The sequence below is a fragment of the Scyliorhinus torazame genome, chromosome 20 (assembly GCF_047496885.1).
Source record: "Scyliorhinus torazame isolate Kashiwa2021f chromosome 20, sScyTor2.1, whole genome shotgun sequence".
NCBI classification, from domain to species: Eukaryota; Metazoa; Chordata; class Chondrichthyes; order Carcharhiniformes; family Scyliorhinidae; genus Scyliorhinus; species Scyliorhinus torazame.
The window spans coordinates 24,937,408-24,957,019 of NC_092726.1; the positions used below are offsets into that span (position 1 = coordinate 24,937,408).

At 54.8% G+C, this 19,612-nt stretch overlaps 1 protein-coding gene across 1 annotated transcript in view; it reads right to left on the reverse strand.

Annotated features, from left to right (window-relative positions):
- LOC140396986 (STE20-like serine/threonine-protein kinase) overlaps nucleotides 1–19,612 on the reverse strand; it is a 57,522-nt gene that overhangs the window by 24,463 nt on the left and 13,447 nt on the right. Inside the window, exons 4-12 of the mRNA XM_072485996.1 lie at nucleotides 15,584–15,733; nucleotides 13,027–13,099; nucleotides 11,329–11,523; nucleotides 9,801–9,882; nucleotides 9,512–9,622; nucleotides 6,053–8,149; nucleotides 4,413–4,628; nucleotides 4,268–4,294; nucleotides 955–1,085 (exon numbers count right to left, since the gene is read on the reverse strand). Coding sequence (XP_072342097.1) covers nucleotides 955–1,085; nucleotides 4,268–4,294; nucleotides 4,413–4,628; nucleotides 6,053–8,149; nucleotides 9,512–9,622; nucleotides 9,801–9,882; nucleotides 11,329–11,523; nucleotides 13,027–13,099; nucleotides 15,584–15,733 — 3,082 coding nt within the window. The remainder of the gene's footprint in view (nucleotides 1–954; nucleotides 1,086–4,267; nucleotides 4,295–4,412; nucleotides 4,629–6,052; nucleotides 8,150–9,511; nucleotides 9,623–9,800; nucleotides 9,883–11,328; nucleotides 11,524–13,026; nucleotides 13,100–15,583; nucleotides 15,734–19,612) is intronic.

Consider the following 19,612-nt stretch of genomic DNA (forward strand, 5'->3'; position numbering starts at 1 on the left):
ACAGTTAGCGATGGCGGGCGACTAGTTTGCGAGCAGCTCATTTGTCTTCGTACAGGACAGAGCCATAAGACATAGGAGCAGAATTAGGCCACTCGGCCCATCGAGTCTGCTCCGCCATTCAATCATGGCTGATATTTTTCTCATCCCCATTCTCCTGCCTTCTCCCCATAACCCCTGACCCCCTTATTAATCAAGAGCCTATCTATCTCTGTCTTAAAGACACTCAGTGATTTGGCCTCCACAGCCTTCTGCGGCAAAGAGTTCCACAGATTCACCGCCCTCTGGCTGAAGAAATTCCTCCTCATCTCAGTTTTAAAGGATCGTCTCTTCAGTCTGAGGCTGTGTCCTCTGGTTCTAGTTTTTCCTACGAGTGGAAACATCCTCTCCACGTCCACTCTATCCAGGCCTCGCAGTATCCTGTAAGTTTCGATACGATCTCCCCCTCATCCTTCTAAACTCCAACAGTACAGACCCAGATTCCTCAACCGCTCCTCATACGACAAGCTCTTCATTCCAGGGATCATTCTTGTGAACCTCCCTCTGGACCCTTTCCAAGGCCAGCACAACCTTCCTTAGATACGGGGCCCAACACTGCTCACAGTCTCCAAATGGGGTCTGACCAGAGCCTTATACAGCATCAGAAGTACATCCCTGGTCTTGTATTCTAGCCCTCTCGACATGAATGCTAACTTTGCATTCGCCTTCCTAACCGCCGACTGAACCTGCACGATAACCTTAAGAGAATCATAAACAAGTACTCCCAAGTCCCTTTGTGCTTCTGATTTCCTCAGCATCTTCCCATTTAGAATATAGTCCATGCCTCTGAGGGGCTGACTGGCCTCCCTTGGGTGTGGTCGGGTGGAAGACGGGTTGGTGTTGGGAGGGACGGGGAAGGTTATCCTCCAGTCAAGAGGAAAGGGACACAGCGCGGACTGTGGCGATCGCCCGCCTCACCTGGCCGACCGCATGTCTTGGTCCTTCTTATCGTCCTCGCTGACCACTTTGGAGGTTGTGACGCTCACCTCCACTCCATCCACCACAAACTTCCGGGTTTTCTTCAATGTCTTTCTCAGGGTGGGTCTATCCTGGAACACAGGCCAGCACTTTTATAAACCTAATGAGGTGCCAATTTCCCTTCTGGAATCGTGACAATTTGTTACAGGGGTTCATTCGTGACTTTCCCACTCTGATGGGCTCCTCGCCCTACTCCAGCTAAGGGCTACTTTTATAAACTAATTTTTTCACGTGGCGTGGATATCATTTGGTTGGCCAACATTTATTGCCCTCGAGAAGGTGGTGGGTGAGCCGCCTTCTTGAGCCGCTGCAGTCCGTGTGGTGTAGGTACACCCACAGTGCTGTTAGGGAGGGAGCTCCAGGATTCTGACCCAGCGACAGTGAAGGAACGGCCGATATATTTCCAAGTCAGGGTGGTGAGTGACTTGGAGGGGAACCTCCAGATGGTGGGGTTCCCAGGTATCTGCCGCCCTTGTCCTTCTAGATGGTCGAGGTCACGGGTTTGGAAGGGCTGGTACAATATTGGGATCACAATTTTTACTCATGTATCGTTCATGTAACATATATCCAGGTACTCTTTACTGAGGGACAGAGCGAGAGGAGAATGAAATCTGAGTCTGTGGAGAGTTGAGGAGTTTGGAGAGTTGGGGAATTTGGGGAGTTGGAGATTTGGAGAGTTGGAGAGTTGGGGGATTTGGAGAGTTGGGGGATTTGGAGAGTTGGGGGATTTGGAGAGTTAGGGGATTTGGAGAGTTGGGGAGTTGGGGAAATTGGGGGAGTTTGGATTGTTGGGGAGTTGGGGATTTGGAGAGTTGGGGGAGTTGGAGAGTTTGGGAAGTTCGGATTGGTGGGGAGTTGGAGAGTTGGGGAGTTTGGTAGTTGGGGAAATTGGGGGAGTTTGGATTGTTGGGGAGTTGGGGATTTGGAGAGTTGGGGGAGTTGGGGAGTTTGGGGAGTTGGAGAGTTGGGGAGTTGGGGAGTTGGGGAGTTGGGGAGTTGGGTAGTTGCGGAGTTGGGGGAGTTGGGGGAGTTGGGGGAGTTGGAGAGTTGGGGGAGTTGGAGAGTTGGGTAGTTGCGGAGTTGGGGGAGTTGGAGAGTTGGGGGAGTTGGAGAGTTGGGGGAGTTGGAGAGTTGGGGAGTTGGGGAGTCTGGATTATTGGGGAGTTGGGGAGTTTGGATTGTTGGGAGAGTTGGGGGGGTTGGAGAGTTGGGGAGTTGGGGTGTTTGTGGAGTTGGAGAGTTGGGGAGTTGGAGAGTTGGGGAGTGGGGGAATTTGGAGAGTTGGGGAGTTGGAGAGTTGGGGAGTTGGAGAGTCGGGGAGTTTGGGAGTTGCGGAGTTGGAGAGTTGGAGAGTTGGGGGGTTGGGGGGTTGGGGAGTTGGAGAGTTGGGGAGTTGGAGAGTTTGGGGAGTTGGAGGAGTTGGAGAGTTGGGGAGTTGGAGTGTTGGAGTGTTGGGGAGTTGGAGAGTTGGAGAGTTGGGGGGTTGGGGGGTTGGGGAGTTGGAGAGTTGGGGAGTTGGAGAGTTTGGGGAGTTGGAGGAGTTGGAGAGTTGGGGAGTTGGAGTGTTGGGGAGTTGGGGAGTTGGGGAGTTGGGGAGTTTGGAGAGTTGGGGAGTTTGGAGAGTTGGACAGTTGGGGAGTTGGAGAGATGGGGAAATTGGGGGAGTTGGGGAGTTTGGATTGTTGGGGAGTTGGGTAGTTGGGGGAGTTATGAGTTGGGGAGTTGGGTGAGTTGGAGAGTTTGGGGAGTTGGAAAGTTGGAGAGTTGGGGAGTTGGAGAGTTGGGGAGTTGGGGAGTTGGGGAGTTTGGGGAGTTGGGGCATTGGAGAGTTGGGGGAGTTGGAGAGTTGAGGATTTGAAGAGTTTGGAGAGTTGGATAGTTGGGGAGTTGGGAAGTTGGGGAGTTGGGGGAGTTGGAGAGTCGGGGATTTGGAGAGTTTGGATAGTTGGGGAGTTGGAGAGTTGGGGAGATGGAGAGTTGGGGGAGTTGGATAGTTGGGGAGTTGGGAAGTTGGGGAGTTGGGGGAGTTGGAGAGTCGGGGATTTGGAGAGTTTGGATAGTTGGGGAGTTGGAGAGTTGGGGAGATGGAGAGTTGGGGGAGTTGGATAGTTGGAGTGTTGGGGAGTTGGGAAGTTGGGGAGTTGGAGAGTTCGGGGAGATGGAGAGTTGGGGGAGTTGGAGGAGATGGAGAGTTGGGGAGTTGGGGGAGTTGGAGAGTTGGGGGAGATGGAGAGTTGGGGGAGTTGGCGATTTGGAGTTTGGAGAGTTGGAGAGTTGGGGAGTTGGGAAGTTGGAGAGTTGGGGGAGTTGGGGAAGTTGGGGAGTTGGGGGAGTTTGGGGAGATGGAGAGTTGGCGAGTTTTGGAGTTGGAGAGTTGGGGAGTTGGGGGAGTTGGAGAGTTGGAGAGTTCGGGGAGTTGGGGGAGTTTGGAGAGTTGGAGAGTTGGGGGAGTTGGGGAAGTTGGGGAAGTTGGGGAGTTGGGGGAGTTTGGGGAGATGGAGAGTTGGCGAGTTTTGGAGTTGGAGAGTTGGGGAGTTGGGGGAGTTGGAGAGTTGGGGGAGTTTGGATAGTTGGGGAGTTGGGGGAGTTGGAGAGTTGGGGAGATGGAGAGTTGGCGAGTTTTGGAGTTGGAGAGTTGGGGGAGTTGGAGAGTTGGAGAGTTGGGGGAGTTGGAGAGTTGGGGGAGTTGGGGGAGTTTGGAGAGATGGGGAGTTGGAGAGTTTTGGAGTTGGAGAGTTGGGGAGATGGAGAGTTGGGGGAGTTGGAGAGTTGGGGGAGTTGGAGAGATGGGGAGTTGGAGAGTTGGGGGAGATGGAGAGTTGGCGAGTTTTGGAGTTGGAGAGTTGGGGAGTTGGGGGAGTTGGGGAGTTGGAGAGTTGGGGAGTTGGGGGAGTTTGGGGAGATGGAGAGTTGGCGAGTTTTGGAGTTGGAGAGTTGGGGGAGTTGGAGAGTTGGAGAGTTGGGAGAGTTGGAGAGTTGGGGGAGTTGGAGAGTTGGGAAGTAAAGAATCCCCATTTGAGGTTTCTTTCTTGCTGCACTTGAAGACACTGTTGCTGTGGGTGAGCAAACTCTCCTTAATTATTAAAACTCTGATCTGCATGTCTGATGGACCGCTGGGTCATGTGTCAGCTTCAACTTGATGCACTAGAGATCAGCAAGGTTGGAGTCACCCCATGGCGGGCGTTCTGTAGAAACCAGTGCCGTGCGGGCGATTGAAACCTTCAGACAATTCAGAGGGAAAAGAAATACTCACTTCTTCATCAAAATCGTCAAAGTGCCTCTGGGAGGTAAGAGAAAGGAGAAACAGACAGCCAATGAGATTGATTCAGAGATAGCAGAAACAATGAGAAATGCAAGATGGCAAAAGTAATAATGAGAACATTGTTGAATTGAGATACCTTTTTATAAAACACATCGCTGCAAGGGGTCAATCTATTTGATCCAAGTTCTTCCGTGCTGTATAGATAGGAAACTCTCCTTTCCCCGGTCTCCCTCTCCAGTGATCGTACAATGAGAGCACGATTTCCAGTAGAAAGATTTGTCTTTCCCTCCACAATGGGCAGGCCATTTGCTTCCAATCTTTCAGTTTCCGTGGAAATGGCTACTTCGGGAAGCTTAATAAATTGAAAGCACAGGATTGTTTTTGTTGTTGCATGTTTTCCTCCCTTCGACGCTCTTTAGCTCCCTCGGTCTCACCCACACCCTCACCCCAACCTAACATCCAGCCTTAATGAGGGGAAACTGGTTTCTTAAAACCTTGCTCCCATTGAAAACCCTCCTGTCCCATCGATGAAATAAGTGGAAAGGGGCAGGGTATACAGTTTGGGCTTTTGTCTCGGCTGAAATGATCAGAGGGATGGGAGGAAGAAAGAAAGAAGGAAAGACAGAAAGATGGGCAGAAAGAAAGACAGAACGGAAGAAAGACAGAAAGAAGGGAAGTGAAAGAAGGAAAGTGAAAGAAAAAGAGAAAGATAGAAAGAACGGAAGAAAGAAAGAAAAAGAGAGAGAGAAAAAAGAGAGAAAGAAGGAGAGAGAGAGAGAGGGAAGGGAAGAGAGAGAATGAAAAAGAGAGAGAGAAAGAGTGAAAGAGAGAGAGAATGAAAGAAAGAGAGAGAGAGAGAAAGAAAGAAAGAAAAAGAGAGAAAGAAAAAAGAGAGATAGAAAGAGAGAGGGAAGGGAAGAGAGAGAAAGAAAGAGAGAGATAGAGTGAAAGAAAGAGATAAAAAAAGAGATAAAGAAAGAGATAAAGAAAGAGAGAAAGAAGGAGAGAGAGAAAGAAAAGAAAGAGAAAGAAAGAAAGGAGAGAAAGAAAGAACGAAAGAAAGAAACAAAGAAAGAAACAGAGAAAGAGAGAAAGAAAAGAAAGAGAAAGAAAGAAAGGAGAAAGAGAAAGAAAGAACGAAAGAAAGAAAGAAAAAGAAAAGGAGAGACAAGGAAAGAGAGAGGAAGAAAGAGAAATAGAAAGAGAGAGAGAGAAAGAGAAAGAAAGAGAGAGAGAAAGAAAGAACAAAAGAAAGTAAGTAAGAAAGAAAGAGAAAGAAAGAAAGGAAGGAAGGGAAAGGAGGAAGAGAGAAAGTAAAGTGACCGTTGTGATGTCGGAAACACAGCAGCCAATTTGTGCACAGCAAGCTCCCACAGACAGCGAGCAGATAAATCGGTTTGGGTGTGATGTCTATTGAAGGATAAGCATCGACAGTGTCCCCGAAGTGAACACACCCGCTCTCTTCTTCAAAATAATCCCATGGGGCTTCGGGGTAAAGTCTCGTCCAAAGGATGGTACCTCTGACAGTGCGGCACTCCCTCAGTACAGCAGTGGGCCAGGCAGGCTACATTTTCATGCTCAAACCCTGGAGTGGGTCTTGCACCTCGTGACTTGTAGACATTAGCCAGTGAAAGAGTTAGAAACGGAGATTTACGCAACGAGTCATGACTTTGATTCAGTTAGAACGCAGGGAGGGCTAGAATATAGAAAACGGAAAGTTTACAGCTGAGGACGAACATGAGAAACACCCGACTCGCGTTACTTTGTAAACCCTACCTCCGCCTGAGGACCTGGACTTTCCTGGACATGTGCATCTTCAACAGGCGAGGGCTCGTTGTCCTCTGTCTGTCCTGTTAGCCCCTGCTTCTCCTGCTCGCCCAGGTTGATAGGTGCTACCCCTTCCTCCGCCTGGCTGCTCGCACGCTCCTCTTCCTGTACTCCCTCGGCAGATTCTTCTGAAGGCCCTTCATCGGGACCTTTCACCTCTTGGGCAGAACCACCTCCGCTGAGGGGGCCGGCATCTTTCAGAAGGTGCGGTGTGATTTCTTGGCCGGGCCCTCCCGAGTCGTGCCCCCCCCATTCCCTTCCCCCAGCTATGACCAGGTCGATCAGTTCGTTGACGACACAGGTTGCTACGGCAACATCCTCGCTCCATCCGGGCCCACCTTCCGTGGCTTCGGCGAGACGGTCAAGTCCCTGCTCTGCGCTCTCCTTGCCGGCGGCTTGGGTATCGCCCACGTTTGCGGCAGCTCGTGGCGCCAGGGTCGCCTCACGCCCAGACGGTTCAGGTTCTTTCGTCACGGCGGGGCCCTCGCGTCCGCGTGCAACCTCGGCCTTCTCGATTGGAGCCTCAGGAGACTCTATCAAATTGCTTTCTGCCTCTGCGCACTGAAGAGACTCCATTGAGCCTTCATCACTGAGCATCCCTTCTGAAGCTCGTGCTCCAGCAATGTTGTCCGACTGCTCTGACAGGGGGTTGGCCATTTTATCGTTCTCCCCTTCCTTTGCCTCGTCCTCTTGACCAGTCGCTGTCTCCGCACGCACAGGCGACAATAGCTCAGAGTTTCCGCCAGTCCTTCTACTCTCACAAATCTGTGGTGCATCTTCCTGATGTAGGGAATTATCTTCAGTTGACCAAGCGTGAGAAATCGGGCTTTCTCCCTTGACATCCAGACCGTTGACTTTGAAATCTCGGATAACTTCTGTTTCTCGGGCATCTGTAAAGCTTCCACATTCTAACTCACAAGCGGTCTGATCCAACTCGACAGCTTTCCTAGGTCCAAGGGGACAAATGCTGGTCTCTTCCTGTGTTGACTCCATGTTAATATTGTTAAGTATTTCAGCAGTGTTTACTGATGCACCGTCCTCTGGAGCCGCCATCTTTATTTCTGCCGTTGCTGGGTCCCCCCCTGATCCCGCCATTTCGGTCCAAGGTTTCCCCAAGACGCTGGACACCTCACTCCCTGCCTTTCCCAATAACGGTTCAGGTATCTCTGTCTCTGCGGGATCCACTCCTCCGGACGGCGGTGGGCCCGTGGATTCGATCCTCGAGGCCCCGTTCCTCTGTCCGGACTCTGCCTCGGCTTGTCCCCTGTTGCCTTCAACTCCCGAGTCCGACCCCCCTTCGAAAGCGGTTCCCAATTCTTTCTCGTTCACAGGCTCAGGCGCCTCGACGGGTTCGTCACACCGTTGTTCCGTCTCGCTTTGGATGGCACCGTCTTTCTCCGCTTGCAATTCTGTCGACCCTTGCGGACCGAGCAGGGGCACATTGCCTTGATTAACACTGGCCACGGGATTAGGGGTTTCCAAATGCGTCTCCTCGCCAATTTGCACTGTCTGCTCCTCGTGCTCCAGTCTTTCAGCTGCGCCCATAACCGCGTGCACCTCCTCGTCACCAGCCGGGAACTCCATTGATTCACCAGGGATGGCTTTGCCTTCATCGGGAGTGCTGAAGGTTGAGATGCCGTCGTCCGCTGTCAGCCCCTCGTATTCCAACATTCCACACGCGCCCATAACCGCGTGCACCTCCTCGTCACCAGCCGGGAACTCCATTGATTCACCAGGGACGGCTTTGCCTTCATCGGGAGTGCTGAAGGTTGAGATGCCGTCGTCCGCTGTCAGCCCCTCGTATTCCAACATTCCACACGCGCCCATAACCGCGTGCACCTCCTCGCTATTGGCCGGGTACGCCATCAGGTCACCGGTGCTGGCTCCGTCGTCAACCGTGCAGCTTAGGGTTGGGTTAACAGCTCGGACGTCATGAAGAGGCCCATCGATTACTGTCTCTTTCTCTCGAGTCGCCTCGGTGACACCCATCGGCTGTTCCTCCTCCGCGTTGAGTCCACTAATTGAGCACGGCTGGTATGCAGGGGCCTGGCAGGGAGAAGATAACAGCGCATGACTTGGAGTGGAACTGAAATTGCGGAAAAAGTACCGCAAGTCCATCAGAAAATTAAATATAATAATAATCTTTATTATTGTCACAAGTAGGCTTACATTAACACTGCAATGAAGTTACTGTGAAAATCCCCTCGTCGCCACATTCCGGCGCCTGTTCGGGTACACAGGGAGAATTCAGAATGTCCAATTCACCCAACAAGCACGTGGTTCCGGATTTGTGGGAGGAAACCGGAGCGGCCGGAGGAAACCCACGCAGACACGGGGAAGAACGTGCAGACTCCGCACAGTGACCCAAGCTGGGAATCGAACCTGGAGCTGTGAAGCCACAGTGCTAACCCACTGTGCTACCGTGTCTCATTGGTGCACAGTGCTTATTGGAACCTTATTTAGCTCGGCAGCACGGCTTTCGATTGGGCCGGCTTTTAACTTAAGCACTCTGTTTTCATGAGGAGAAAGTTGAAAAAAGATACAATTAAATTCACTGCACGAGTCGTGGATTGAAGAGAACTAAGCACTAAGATCGTTGGAGGTGGACTTTGTGATTGTGTTTTGCCCTCGTGCAGAGCCTCGCACAGCTGGGGTCTCAGTGTAAGCATGGGACCTGAGAGATGGTCTTCTGTAAGCCGTAGAAGCCCTACAGTGCGGAATAAACCATTCGGCCCATCGAGTCTGCACCGACCCTCCGAAAGAGCACCCAAACTCGGCCCACTCCCTGCCCTATCCCCGCACATTGATCGTGGCCAATCCACCCAACCTGCACGTCTTTGGGCTGTGGGAGGAAACCGGAGCACCCGGAGGAAACCCACGCAGACACGGGGAGAAGGTGCCGACTCCGCACAGACAAGTCAGGCAAGGCCGGAATTGAACGGGATCCCTGCATTGGAGGCAGAACAGTAAAGGCTCAGTAGATTGGCCCCTGGGGTGTAAGTATTCACCGGCGTTTCAAAGAAAGAGAGGTGATCTCAGTGAACAAGATTCTGAAGGGTGTTTGATGGGATATAAAAGCTGAGAGATTGTTTTCGCTAGTCGGGGAACCTAGGGCGGGGGGGAGGCACCGCCTCAGGATAAGGGCCGACCATTTAGGTCAGGAAGATTGGGATTCTTTGGAATTCTTTGCCCCAGAGGGTTGCGGACGGTCCTTTGTTGAGAATATTAGAATCTGAGGAGAGTTTCGTGGTCTCTCTGGCAATCAAGTGACCTGGGGAGTGGGCAGGAAAGTGGAATTGAGGCAGGGAATCGGGATTCAATGGGCTAGCAGGCCCGACGGGCCAAACGGCCTCACCCTGCTCCTATTTGTGACGGTGTGCTCCCTTTACCACTTGTCGGCAGCAGTACCTCCATTTCGTCCTCCTTGCCTTCTTCGATCTCCTCCATCACCTCGGCCTTGGCTTCAGCAATCAGCTCTCTGATTGGCTTGTTGCTTGCCACCGCAGTAACGAATGGGTGCTGAGGGGAAGGACAAGTGTTAGTCGGACAAAAAAAAACGTCTCGCGTCTCTTGATGCGCGCGGCCGTGATGAGGAAATTAACGGCTTGGCGCGCCTGCCAATCTCAGCAAGCTACACGACCGCGGGATGCCTTTATCAGAGGGTACAGCCGAGAGGAAACGGGAATGTAATGTTCACCTGGAGAAGCTGCTGTACGCACCATCGAGCGTCCACATTTTTGTCCAAAGCTTTGCGTAGGAAATCTTTGAAATCTGGGGACCTGCGAATTCAATAGTCGAGGTGCTTGTTATCGGGAAGACTGAAGACGTTGTTTCCCATCCCCGCTCCCAACTCTGTTCCCTCGCTGTCGACTCCGTCTCACCCCCGGCCATCAGTGTGAGATTAAGCCAGTCCGTTTGCAACCTTGGCGCCATGTTTGACCCCGAGGTGAACTCCTGACTCATGCTCGCGCCATCACCCCACTACCGCCTCTGTGATATCGCTCGACTCCGCCCTGTTTATACAATCGTAGACTCCCTAGTCCCATCCGGCCCAACGAGTCTGCACTGACCCTCTGAAAGAGTACCCTGCCTAGGCCCACTTCCTCCATAGCAGCACCTAACCTGCACATCCCTGGACACTGAGGGTCACTTCGGCGTGGCCAATCTACCTGACCTGCGCATTTTTGGACTGTGGAAGGAAACCAGAGCACCCGGAGGAAACCCACGCAGACACGGGGAAAACGTGCAGACTCCGCACATACACTGACCCAGCCGGGAATCGAACCCGGGTCCCTGCCGCTGTGAGGCAGCAGTGCTAACCACTGTGCCGCCCTGACCTCAGCTTAACGGCTGCTGAAACCCTCGACCCTGCCTTCGCCGCCCGGGACCTGAGCACTCCGACACACTGCTGGCTGGTTCCCCCACATTTTACCCTCTGTGAACGTCAGCTTACCCACATCTCCACTGCCCCGTGTCTTAACTCGCGCCGAATCCTGCATTCCCCCTCTCACCCCCAGTGCTCGCCGACCTGCACCGGCTCCCGGCCGAGCAACGTCTCGAATTTAAAATTCTCACTATCAAATCCCTCCAAATCTCTATCTCCTCCAACCCTCCGTGGTCTCTGCGCTCCTCCAATCCCGGCCTCTTTATGCATCCCCAATCTTGATCGCTTCACCATTGGTGGCTGTACCTTCAGCTGCCTGGGGCCCCAAGCCCTGGAATCTCCCCCCCCACCCCCCATCCCCCACCACTCCACCCTCCCTATCTCACTTTCGCCCTACAGGCACTCCTTTAAACCCACCTCTTCGACTAAGCTTTTGGTCGCCTGACCTAATATGGCTCGGTGCAATGTTTTGAGTTCTATTGCTCCCGTGGGGCCTAACATGTTGGCAGTTAACTGTCAGTCACCATCAACTGGTGCATTCTCCTTGGCATCAAAGGTGCGATAGAAATGTAACTCGTGCTTGACACTGATTCAGATAAAAGGTGTGTGGTTGTCGTCAAAGTGAATCGCTCTCGCCCCTTCCCCGCCAAGTCCAAATTAACCGCCTCGCTCGGCAAAGAATGTTTTGCGTTTTCACAAACGGATAACAGTTAATTAAATAAAATGGCTGTTCGCCCCTTTTCAGCCTGGGGGAACCAAGAGTCCTGCCTTCCCACAGCCCAGCGCCTCATGGTTACAAAGCAAGGAAGGAAGGAGATGTAAATTGGAGCTCGTTGAGTACCATCGGGAAGGGTGGGATAGAGTTGGAGGGGGCGCTTTTGTGATCTTCAGGAGGACCCTCATTGGGTTGAGCTCATGGTGAGGAGGCTCCATCTCGGCGAGTTCAATTAGCGTGATTCCAAGGGACCAGACGTCGGCCTTGTGGTCATAGGGCGCATCCTTCGAGGTTTCGCAGCGGACAACCTCTGGGGCCATCCTGCAAGACAGGAAGACAGATTGAGAGGACAAAGTGCTGCTGATGTTCAGAAATGTCGGCCGGCTCAATCCCCAATTTGGTGCAAAGTCATCCGAGTTCTTCGTTGATGCTACTGAATTGAAAACCAAAGAAGGTCACGACATAACAAACTAAATAAAACCCACAAATAAACAGAAAATCCCTATCTCAGCCCAATCTTGATTTAGGTTTTAGACATATAGAACATACCGTGCAGAAGGAGGCCATTCGGTCCACCGAGTCTGCCCCGACCCACTTAAGCCCTCACTTCCACCCTATCCCCGTAACCCAATAACCCCATCCAACCATTTTGGTCACTAAGGGCAATTTTTTTATCATGGCCAATCCACCTAACCTGCAAGTCTTTGGACTGTGGGAGGAAACCGGAGCACCTGGAGGAAACCCACGCAGACACGGTGAGAACGTGCAGACTCCGCACAGACAGTGACCCAGCGGGGAATCGAACCTGGGACCCTGGCGCTGTGAAGCCACAGTGCTAACCACTGTGCAAACGTGCTGCCCAAACCAAGCCCACAATTGTGGAATAATAAATATTAGCAGAGCCCCACCCTAAACCATTTGCAGGCAAATCAGTACCTTTGTACTATTAGCGTTTCTTTATAGACAACATTTCTTTCACCCATGGAATCAAACCTTCCCATTCTGGAGAAAAGACCTACATAAAACTGTCTAATTTTAAAATAGGCCGAGGATTATTCATACAAATTTGAGTTCCACCGAAAAAGAGACACTTTTGTCGAAGCTTTTCGCCTTGCACTCATCAGGAAAATCCACAAGAATTGTGAAGGGAACAATTCATATTGTGTGAGAAGAGAGTGCTGATTGGTTGGCGAGCGGACTCTGATTTGCCGAGAGGTTTCCAGGGAGAACGCACCGGTTGATGGTGACTGACAGTTAACTGCCAAGCATTGTTCGAAATTTAAACCAGGCAGCTCAACTCCAATTGGCCACGCCATTGCCTTGAGGAATGAACCAGCGAGTGGCTGCCACTTATGTTGTTCAGCTGAAACAGGCGTAATGTGCGTACGTGCTCTTTCTGTCTGCAAAGAACATTGCCCAAATTTTGTCAAGAGTCTGGCCTCGTGACTTGCTTATAGTCATGGAATCAGAAAATCTAATTAGGAACAGTTTTCCACTGAGTTGAAAAGGCATGTTTTAATCCGATCGGCTCAACATTATTCGAGATTTAAACACTCGGAGCTGGGCAGCCAATAGCTCCCTGTTGCTTTCTCCACAGCAACACCTTGGCCAATCAGAGTCTTCTCGCCAACCAATCAGCACCCTTTTCTCTTACAATGTAAATCGTGGCGATTGTTTGAAATTTGGCGTTCTTGTGTTTGTCCTGATGAATGCAAGGAAAAAAGCTTCTGCAGGATGTCTCCATTTGCAGTGCCACAGGGCAAATGTTTTACAGACCAGAAGCAAGATTGACGTCATGCTTTCTAGAAAAGGAGCGACACCTACCAATAAGGTGTCCCGATAAACGATGCTCTTCGTTGAATGGTGTGAGTGTTCTTTGCAGAGACTCCGAAATCAGCTGGAAGAGAGGAAGACTTGGTTTAATAGCACTTATATTTCATGTTATTTGTGATTAACAATAGACCTTTTACTGGGAAGGAGTTACTGACTGAATATTAAATGCTTTTGTCTTCATTTCTACACTAAACAACCAAATTCGGGTTGCATCTGGGGAATCCTTGACCAGACAGGTACCCAGGCTGAATAGGAAAACCAGTTACACCTCTGCAACATCACCCCTAACATCTGGGATGCACAAGAGGCTGGAATTAGAAGAGGGCGGGTATCTCGGAGGGGTGTGAGGGCAGGAGGAGACTCCAGAGGGAGGGAGGGAACAGCAGAGTTAACGTTTCCACTCTGCATGATTCTTCCTCTGAGCTAACGAGGGGGAGAAAAGTGATGGGTTTTATACCGTTGAAGAGAGGGGGTGGAGCAAATAGGTCGGGGATAGGGACGAGCTCAGGGGAGGTTTGACAAAAGACGCCATCGGCGTAAGACAAAGGTAGTGGAGGGGCGGCACGGTGGCGCAGTTGTTAGCACAGCTGACTCACAGCGCCGAGGACCCAGGTTCAATCCCGGCCCTGGGTCACTGTCCGTGTGGAGTTTGCACATTCTCCCCGTGTCTGCATGGGACTCATCCCAAAACCCCAAAAAGATGCGCAGGACAGATGAATTGGCCACCTAAATTGCCCCTTAATTGGAAAGAAAAGAATTGGGTACTCTAAATTTGTTTTTTTTAAAAGACAGAGGCAATGGTAATGGCAGTGTTAAAGACTAAAGCAGGTGTTGATAGCGTCATCGAGATCAGTTAGCAGACTGTGTTAACAGCAGAGTAAAGAAGTTTAGCATGAGGGTTTCAGCCGTTGAGTTGAAGTTGAGAAGGGATAGGAATCATAGAAATATAGTAACTCAGCCAAAGAAACCATACGGAGGCAACGGTACAAACATGCTTGTCTTTGGGAAGAGATAAGAAGCGATGTTTTAACTGATAACTGAGTTACTCATGAGTGAGTGCAATGAAAGGAGACAGATGTTTCTGCGCAGTTAGAACATGTGGACATAATGGCGTTAGGTTGCAAGGTTGTCATGAACCCTAGAGCTCGCAGAACTTTGTGCTGCCTTCTAACAATATTCGGTAATCACGCGGGTTAGTGGCGTCCAACAGATCGACCTTTTCAGATCGTCCGAATGCATCTTCTAAGCACGAGACTCAACCCTTTCTGTCCCCACGAACACAATCCATGGCTTCCTCGACCTACTTGTCACTCCGGTGGGGTTGGGGGGGGGGGGGAGCTATTGTCAGAGGCGGGCTGGGACCTGGGTATGCGTTGGGGGGAGTGCCAGTGAATGCTGCCTCCGCAGTGACCCCAGTGGAGCCCCGGGGCAACGGGGCATTTACCCCCAGCTACCTCTGTAGCCTTCTGCGGAAGCCCCAGCCTGGCACCCTTCGATTGAAGACGTTTCCCCAACATTCCAACATCTAGCTTGTGGCGTCAATAATGTGCCAATTTTATTGTTGCAACTACGGGTGTACAAGTGGAGGATATTGATTAATCGTGTACCTTGAGCACATATAAACAGAGACCGCTGGGACTCTGGGTTGGTAGGTAGGGGGTGGAGCTATGTGCTGTTGCGTTCTGTGAATACACCAACTTAGGAAAAAGATGTGTCTAGTTCCATACTTGACTACCTGACGTAGTTCCATTTAACATGGAGATGGGGTTCAACCTTGATAAATGTGAAGTGATTCAATTTGGAAGGTCGAATTTGAATGCTGAATACAGGGTTAAAGGCAGGATTCTTGGAAGTGTGGAGGAACAGAGGGATCTTGGGGTCCACATACATAGATCCCTCAAAGTTGCCACCCAGGTTGATAGGGTTGTTGAGAAGGCGTATGGTGTGTTGGATTTCATTAACAGGGGGATTGAGTTTAAGAGCCGCGAGATTTTGCTGCAGCTTTATAAAACCCTGGTTAGACCACACTTGGAATATTGTGTCCAGTTCTGGTCGTCTCATTATAGGAAGGATGTGGATGCTTTGGAGAGGGTGCAGAGGAGATTTACCAGGATGCTGCCTGGACTGGAGGGCATGTCTTATGAAGAAAGGTTGAGGGCGCGAGGGCTTTTCTCGCTGGAGCGAAGAAGGCAGCGAGGTGACTTGATAGAGGTGTACAAGATGATGAGAGGCATGGAAAGAGTGGATAGCCAGAGACTTTTCCCCAGGGCGGAAATGGCTGTCACGAGGGGACATAATTTGAAGGTGATTGGAGGAAGGTATAGGGGAGATGTCAGAGGTCTTTACACAGAGAGTGGTGGGAGTGTGGAATGCACGGCCAGCAGAGGTGGTGGAGTCAAAGACTTAGCTTGAACTTAATCAACTGTATTCATAGATGGCAACTGGCTGGGAAGGGCAAATGGTGGTGAATGTACTATTGGGATTGGCTTGGTTCCTTTTGTTTTACTGTCTTACTCTCTTGTCCCGAGCCCTCGCTCCTCTCTCTTACCAAGTTTAATGTCTCCGTCCAGGGTCAGGAGTATATTTCCAGCCTTCAGGTCGCGATGGATGATCTTGTTACTGTGGAGGTAGTGGAGAGCTTCGAGCATCTGCCTGCAAACAACACGAATCTGTGGCTCCACCAACCCTCTCTCCAGCTCTGTGACAGAAGCAAACCGAGCTGAGACCCATCGGTCCTGGCCTTTGTGTCTCTCCCCCCCACTCCACTCACCCCTCCCACCGAACTCACCCCTCCCACTCCACTCACCCCCCCACTCCACTCACCTCCCCCCCACTCCACTCACCCCCCCCACTCCACTCACCTCCCCCCACTCCACTCACCCCCCCCACTCCACTCACCCCCCCACTCCACTCACCCCCCCCACTCCACTCACCCCCCCCATTCCACTCACCCCCCCACTCCACTCACCCCTCCCACCGAACTCACCCCTCCCAATCCACTCACCCCCCCCACTCCACTCACCCCCCCCACTCCACTCACCCCTCCCACCGAACTCACCCCTCCCACTCCACTCACCCCCCCACTCCACTCACCTCCCCCCACTCCACTCACCCCCCCACTCCACTCACCCCCCCCACTCCACTCACCCCCCCACTCCACTCACCTCCCCCCCCCACTCCACTCATCCCCCCCACTCCACTCACCCCCCCACTCCACTCACCCCTCCCACCGAACTCACCCCGCCCACTCCACTCACACCCCCCCACTCCACTCACCCCCCCCACTCCACTCACCTCCCCCACTCCACTCACCCCCCCACTCCACTCACCCCCCCACTCCACTCACCCCTCCCACCGAACTCACCCCCCCCACTCCACTCACCTCCCCTCCACTCCACTCACCCCCCCACTCCACCACCCCCCCCACCCACTCACCCCACAACTCCACTCACCCCCCACTCCACTCACCCCCCCCCACTCACCACCACCCCCCCCACTCCACACACCCCTCCACTCCACTCACCCCACCCACCAAACTCACCCCCCCACTCCACCACCCCCCCACTCCACTCACCCCCCCACTCCACTCACCCCCCCCACTCCACCACCCCCCCACTCCAGTCACCCCCACCACTCCACACCCCCCCCCACTCCACTCACCCCCCCCACCACCACCCCCCCACTCCACTCACCCCCCCACTCCACTCACCCCCCCCACTCCACTCACCCCCCCACTCCACTCACCCCCCCCACTCCACTCACCCCCCCACTCCACACACCCCCCCACTCCACTCACCCCCCCCACTCCACTCACCCCCCACTCCACTCACCCCCCCACTCCACTCACCCCCCCCACTCCCACTCACCCCCCCCCACCCCACTCACCCCCCCCACTCCACTCACCCCCCCACTCCACTCACCCCCCCCCACTCCACTCACCCCCCCCACTCCACTCACCCCCCCACTCCACTCAACTCCCCCCCACTCCACTCACCCCTCCCACCGAACTCACCTCCCCCACTCCACTCACCCCTCCCACCGAACTCACCCCCCCCCACTCCACTCACCCCCCCACTCCACTCACCCCTCCCACCGAACTCACCTCCCCCACTCCACTCACCCCTCCCACCGAACTCACCCCCCCCCCACTCCCACACCCCCCCCCACTCCACTCACCCCCCCCACTCCACTCACCCCCCCCCCACTCCACCACCCCCCCCACTCCACTCACCCCCCCACTCCACTCACCCCCCCCACTCCCACTCACCCCCCCACTCCACTCACCCCCCCACTCCACTCACCCCCCCACTCCACTCACCCCCCCACCCACCACCCCCCCCCACCACCCCCCCACTCCACCACCCCCCCACTCCACTCACCCCCCCACACCACTCACCCCCCCCACTCCACTCACCTCCCCCCACTCCACTCACCCCCCCCCACTCCACTCACCCCCCCCCACTCCACTCACCCCCCCCACTCCACTCACCCCCCCCACTCCACTCACCCCCCCCACTCCACTCACCCCCCCACTCCACTCACCCCCCCACTCCACTCACCCCCCCCACTCCACTCACCCCCCCACTCCACTCACCCCCCCACTCCACTCACCCCCCCACTCCACTCACCCCCCCACTCCACTCACCCCCCCCACTCCACTCACCCCCCCCACTCCACTCACCCCCCCCACTCCACTCACCCCCCCCACTCCACTCACCCCCCCCACTCCCACTCACCCCCCCCACTCCACCCCCCCCCACTCCACTCACCCCCCCCCCACTCACCCCCCCCACTCCCACTCACCCCCACCCACTCCACTCACCCCCCCACTCCCACTCACCCCCCCACTCCACTCACCCCCCCCACTCTCCACTCACCCTCCCCACTCCACTCACCCCCCCCCACCCCACTCACCCCCCACTCCACTCACCCCCCCCACTCCACTCACCCCCCCACTCCACTCACCCCCCCACCCACTCCACCACCTCCCCCACTCCACTCACCCCTCCCACCTCACCCCTCCCACTCCACTCACCCCCCCACTCCAATCACCCCTCCCACCGAACTCACCCCTCCCACTCCACTCACCCCCCCACTCCACTCACCCCCCCCACTCCACTCACCCCCCCACCGAACTCACCCCTCCCACCCCTCCACTCACCCCCCCCCACCACTCACCTCCCCCACCACTCACCTCCCCCTCACTCAACTCACACACCCCCCCCACTCACCCCCCCCTCACCCCACCTCCCCACTCCACTCACCCCCCCACTCTCCACTCACCCCCCCACTCCACTCACCCCCCCCACTCCACTCACCCCCCCCACTCCACTCACCCCCCCCACTCTCCACTCACCCCCACCCACTCACTCACCCCCCCACCCCACTCACCCCCCCACCCCACTCACCCCCCCACACCCCACTCACCCCCCCACACCACTCACCCCTCCCACTCCACTCACCCCCCCCACTCCACTCACCCCCCCACCCCACTCACCCCCCCACTCCACTCACCCCCCCCACTCCACTCACCCCCCCAATCCACTCACCCCCCCACCCCACTCACCCCCCCCCCCACCCCACTCACCCCCCCCCACACCACTCACCCCTCCCACTCCACTCACCCCCCCCACCCCACTCACCCCCCCCACTCCACTCACCCCCCCCACTCCACTCACCCACCCCCTCCACTCACCCCCCACTCCACTCACCTCCCCCCCACTCCACTCCCTCCACCCCACTCACCCCCCCACTCCACTCACCCCCCCCACTCCACTCACCTCCCCCCACTCCACTCACCTCCCCCCACTCCACTCACCTCCCCCACTCCACCCACCCACCCCACTCCACCCACCCCCCCACTCCACTCACCTCCCCCCCACTCCACTCACCCCCCACTCCACTCACCCCCCACTCCACTCACCTCCCCCCCCACTCCACTCACCTCCCCCCACTCCACTCACCTCCCCCACTCCACCCACCCACCCCACTCCACCCACCTCCCCCCACTCCACTCACCCCCCCCACTCCACTCACCTCCCCCCACTCCACTCACCCCCCCCCACTCCACTCACCTCCCCCCACTCCACCCACCTCCCCCACTCCACTCACCTCCCCCCACTCCACTCACCTCCCCCACTCAACCCACCCCCCCCTCTCCACTCACCCCCCCACCCCACTCATCGCCCCCCCCACTCCACTCACCCCCCCCACTCCACTCAACCCCCCTGCCCACCCCACTCCCCCCCCCACTTCCCCCACCCCCCCTCCTCCCCCTCAGAGGGGTGATAAACCACTGTATTGTATTATACCTGCTGTAGGCCGGCTCCGCCTGTGGGTCCTCCCCTCGGGCCAGGTTTTAAAAAATAAATTTAGAGTGCCCAATTATTTTTTTGTCCCCAATTAAGGGGCAACTTAGCGCGGCCAATCCACCGACCCGGCACATCTTTGGGCTGTGGGGGTGAGACCCACGCAGACACGGGGAGAATGTGCAAACTCCACACGGGCAGTGACCCAGAGCCGGGATTCGAACCCGGGTCCTCGGCGCCGTGAGGCAGCAGTGCTAACCCACCGCGCC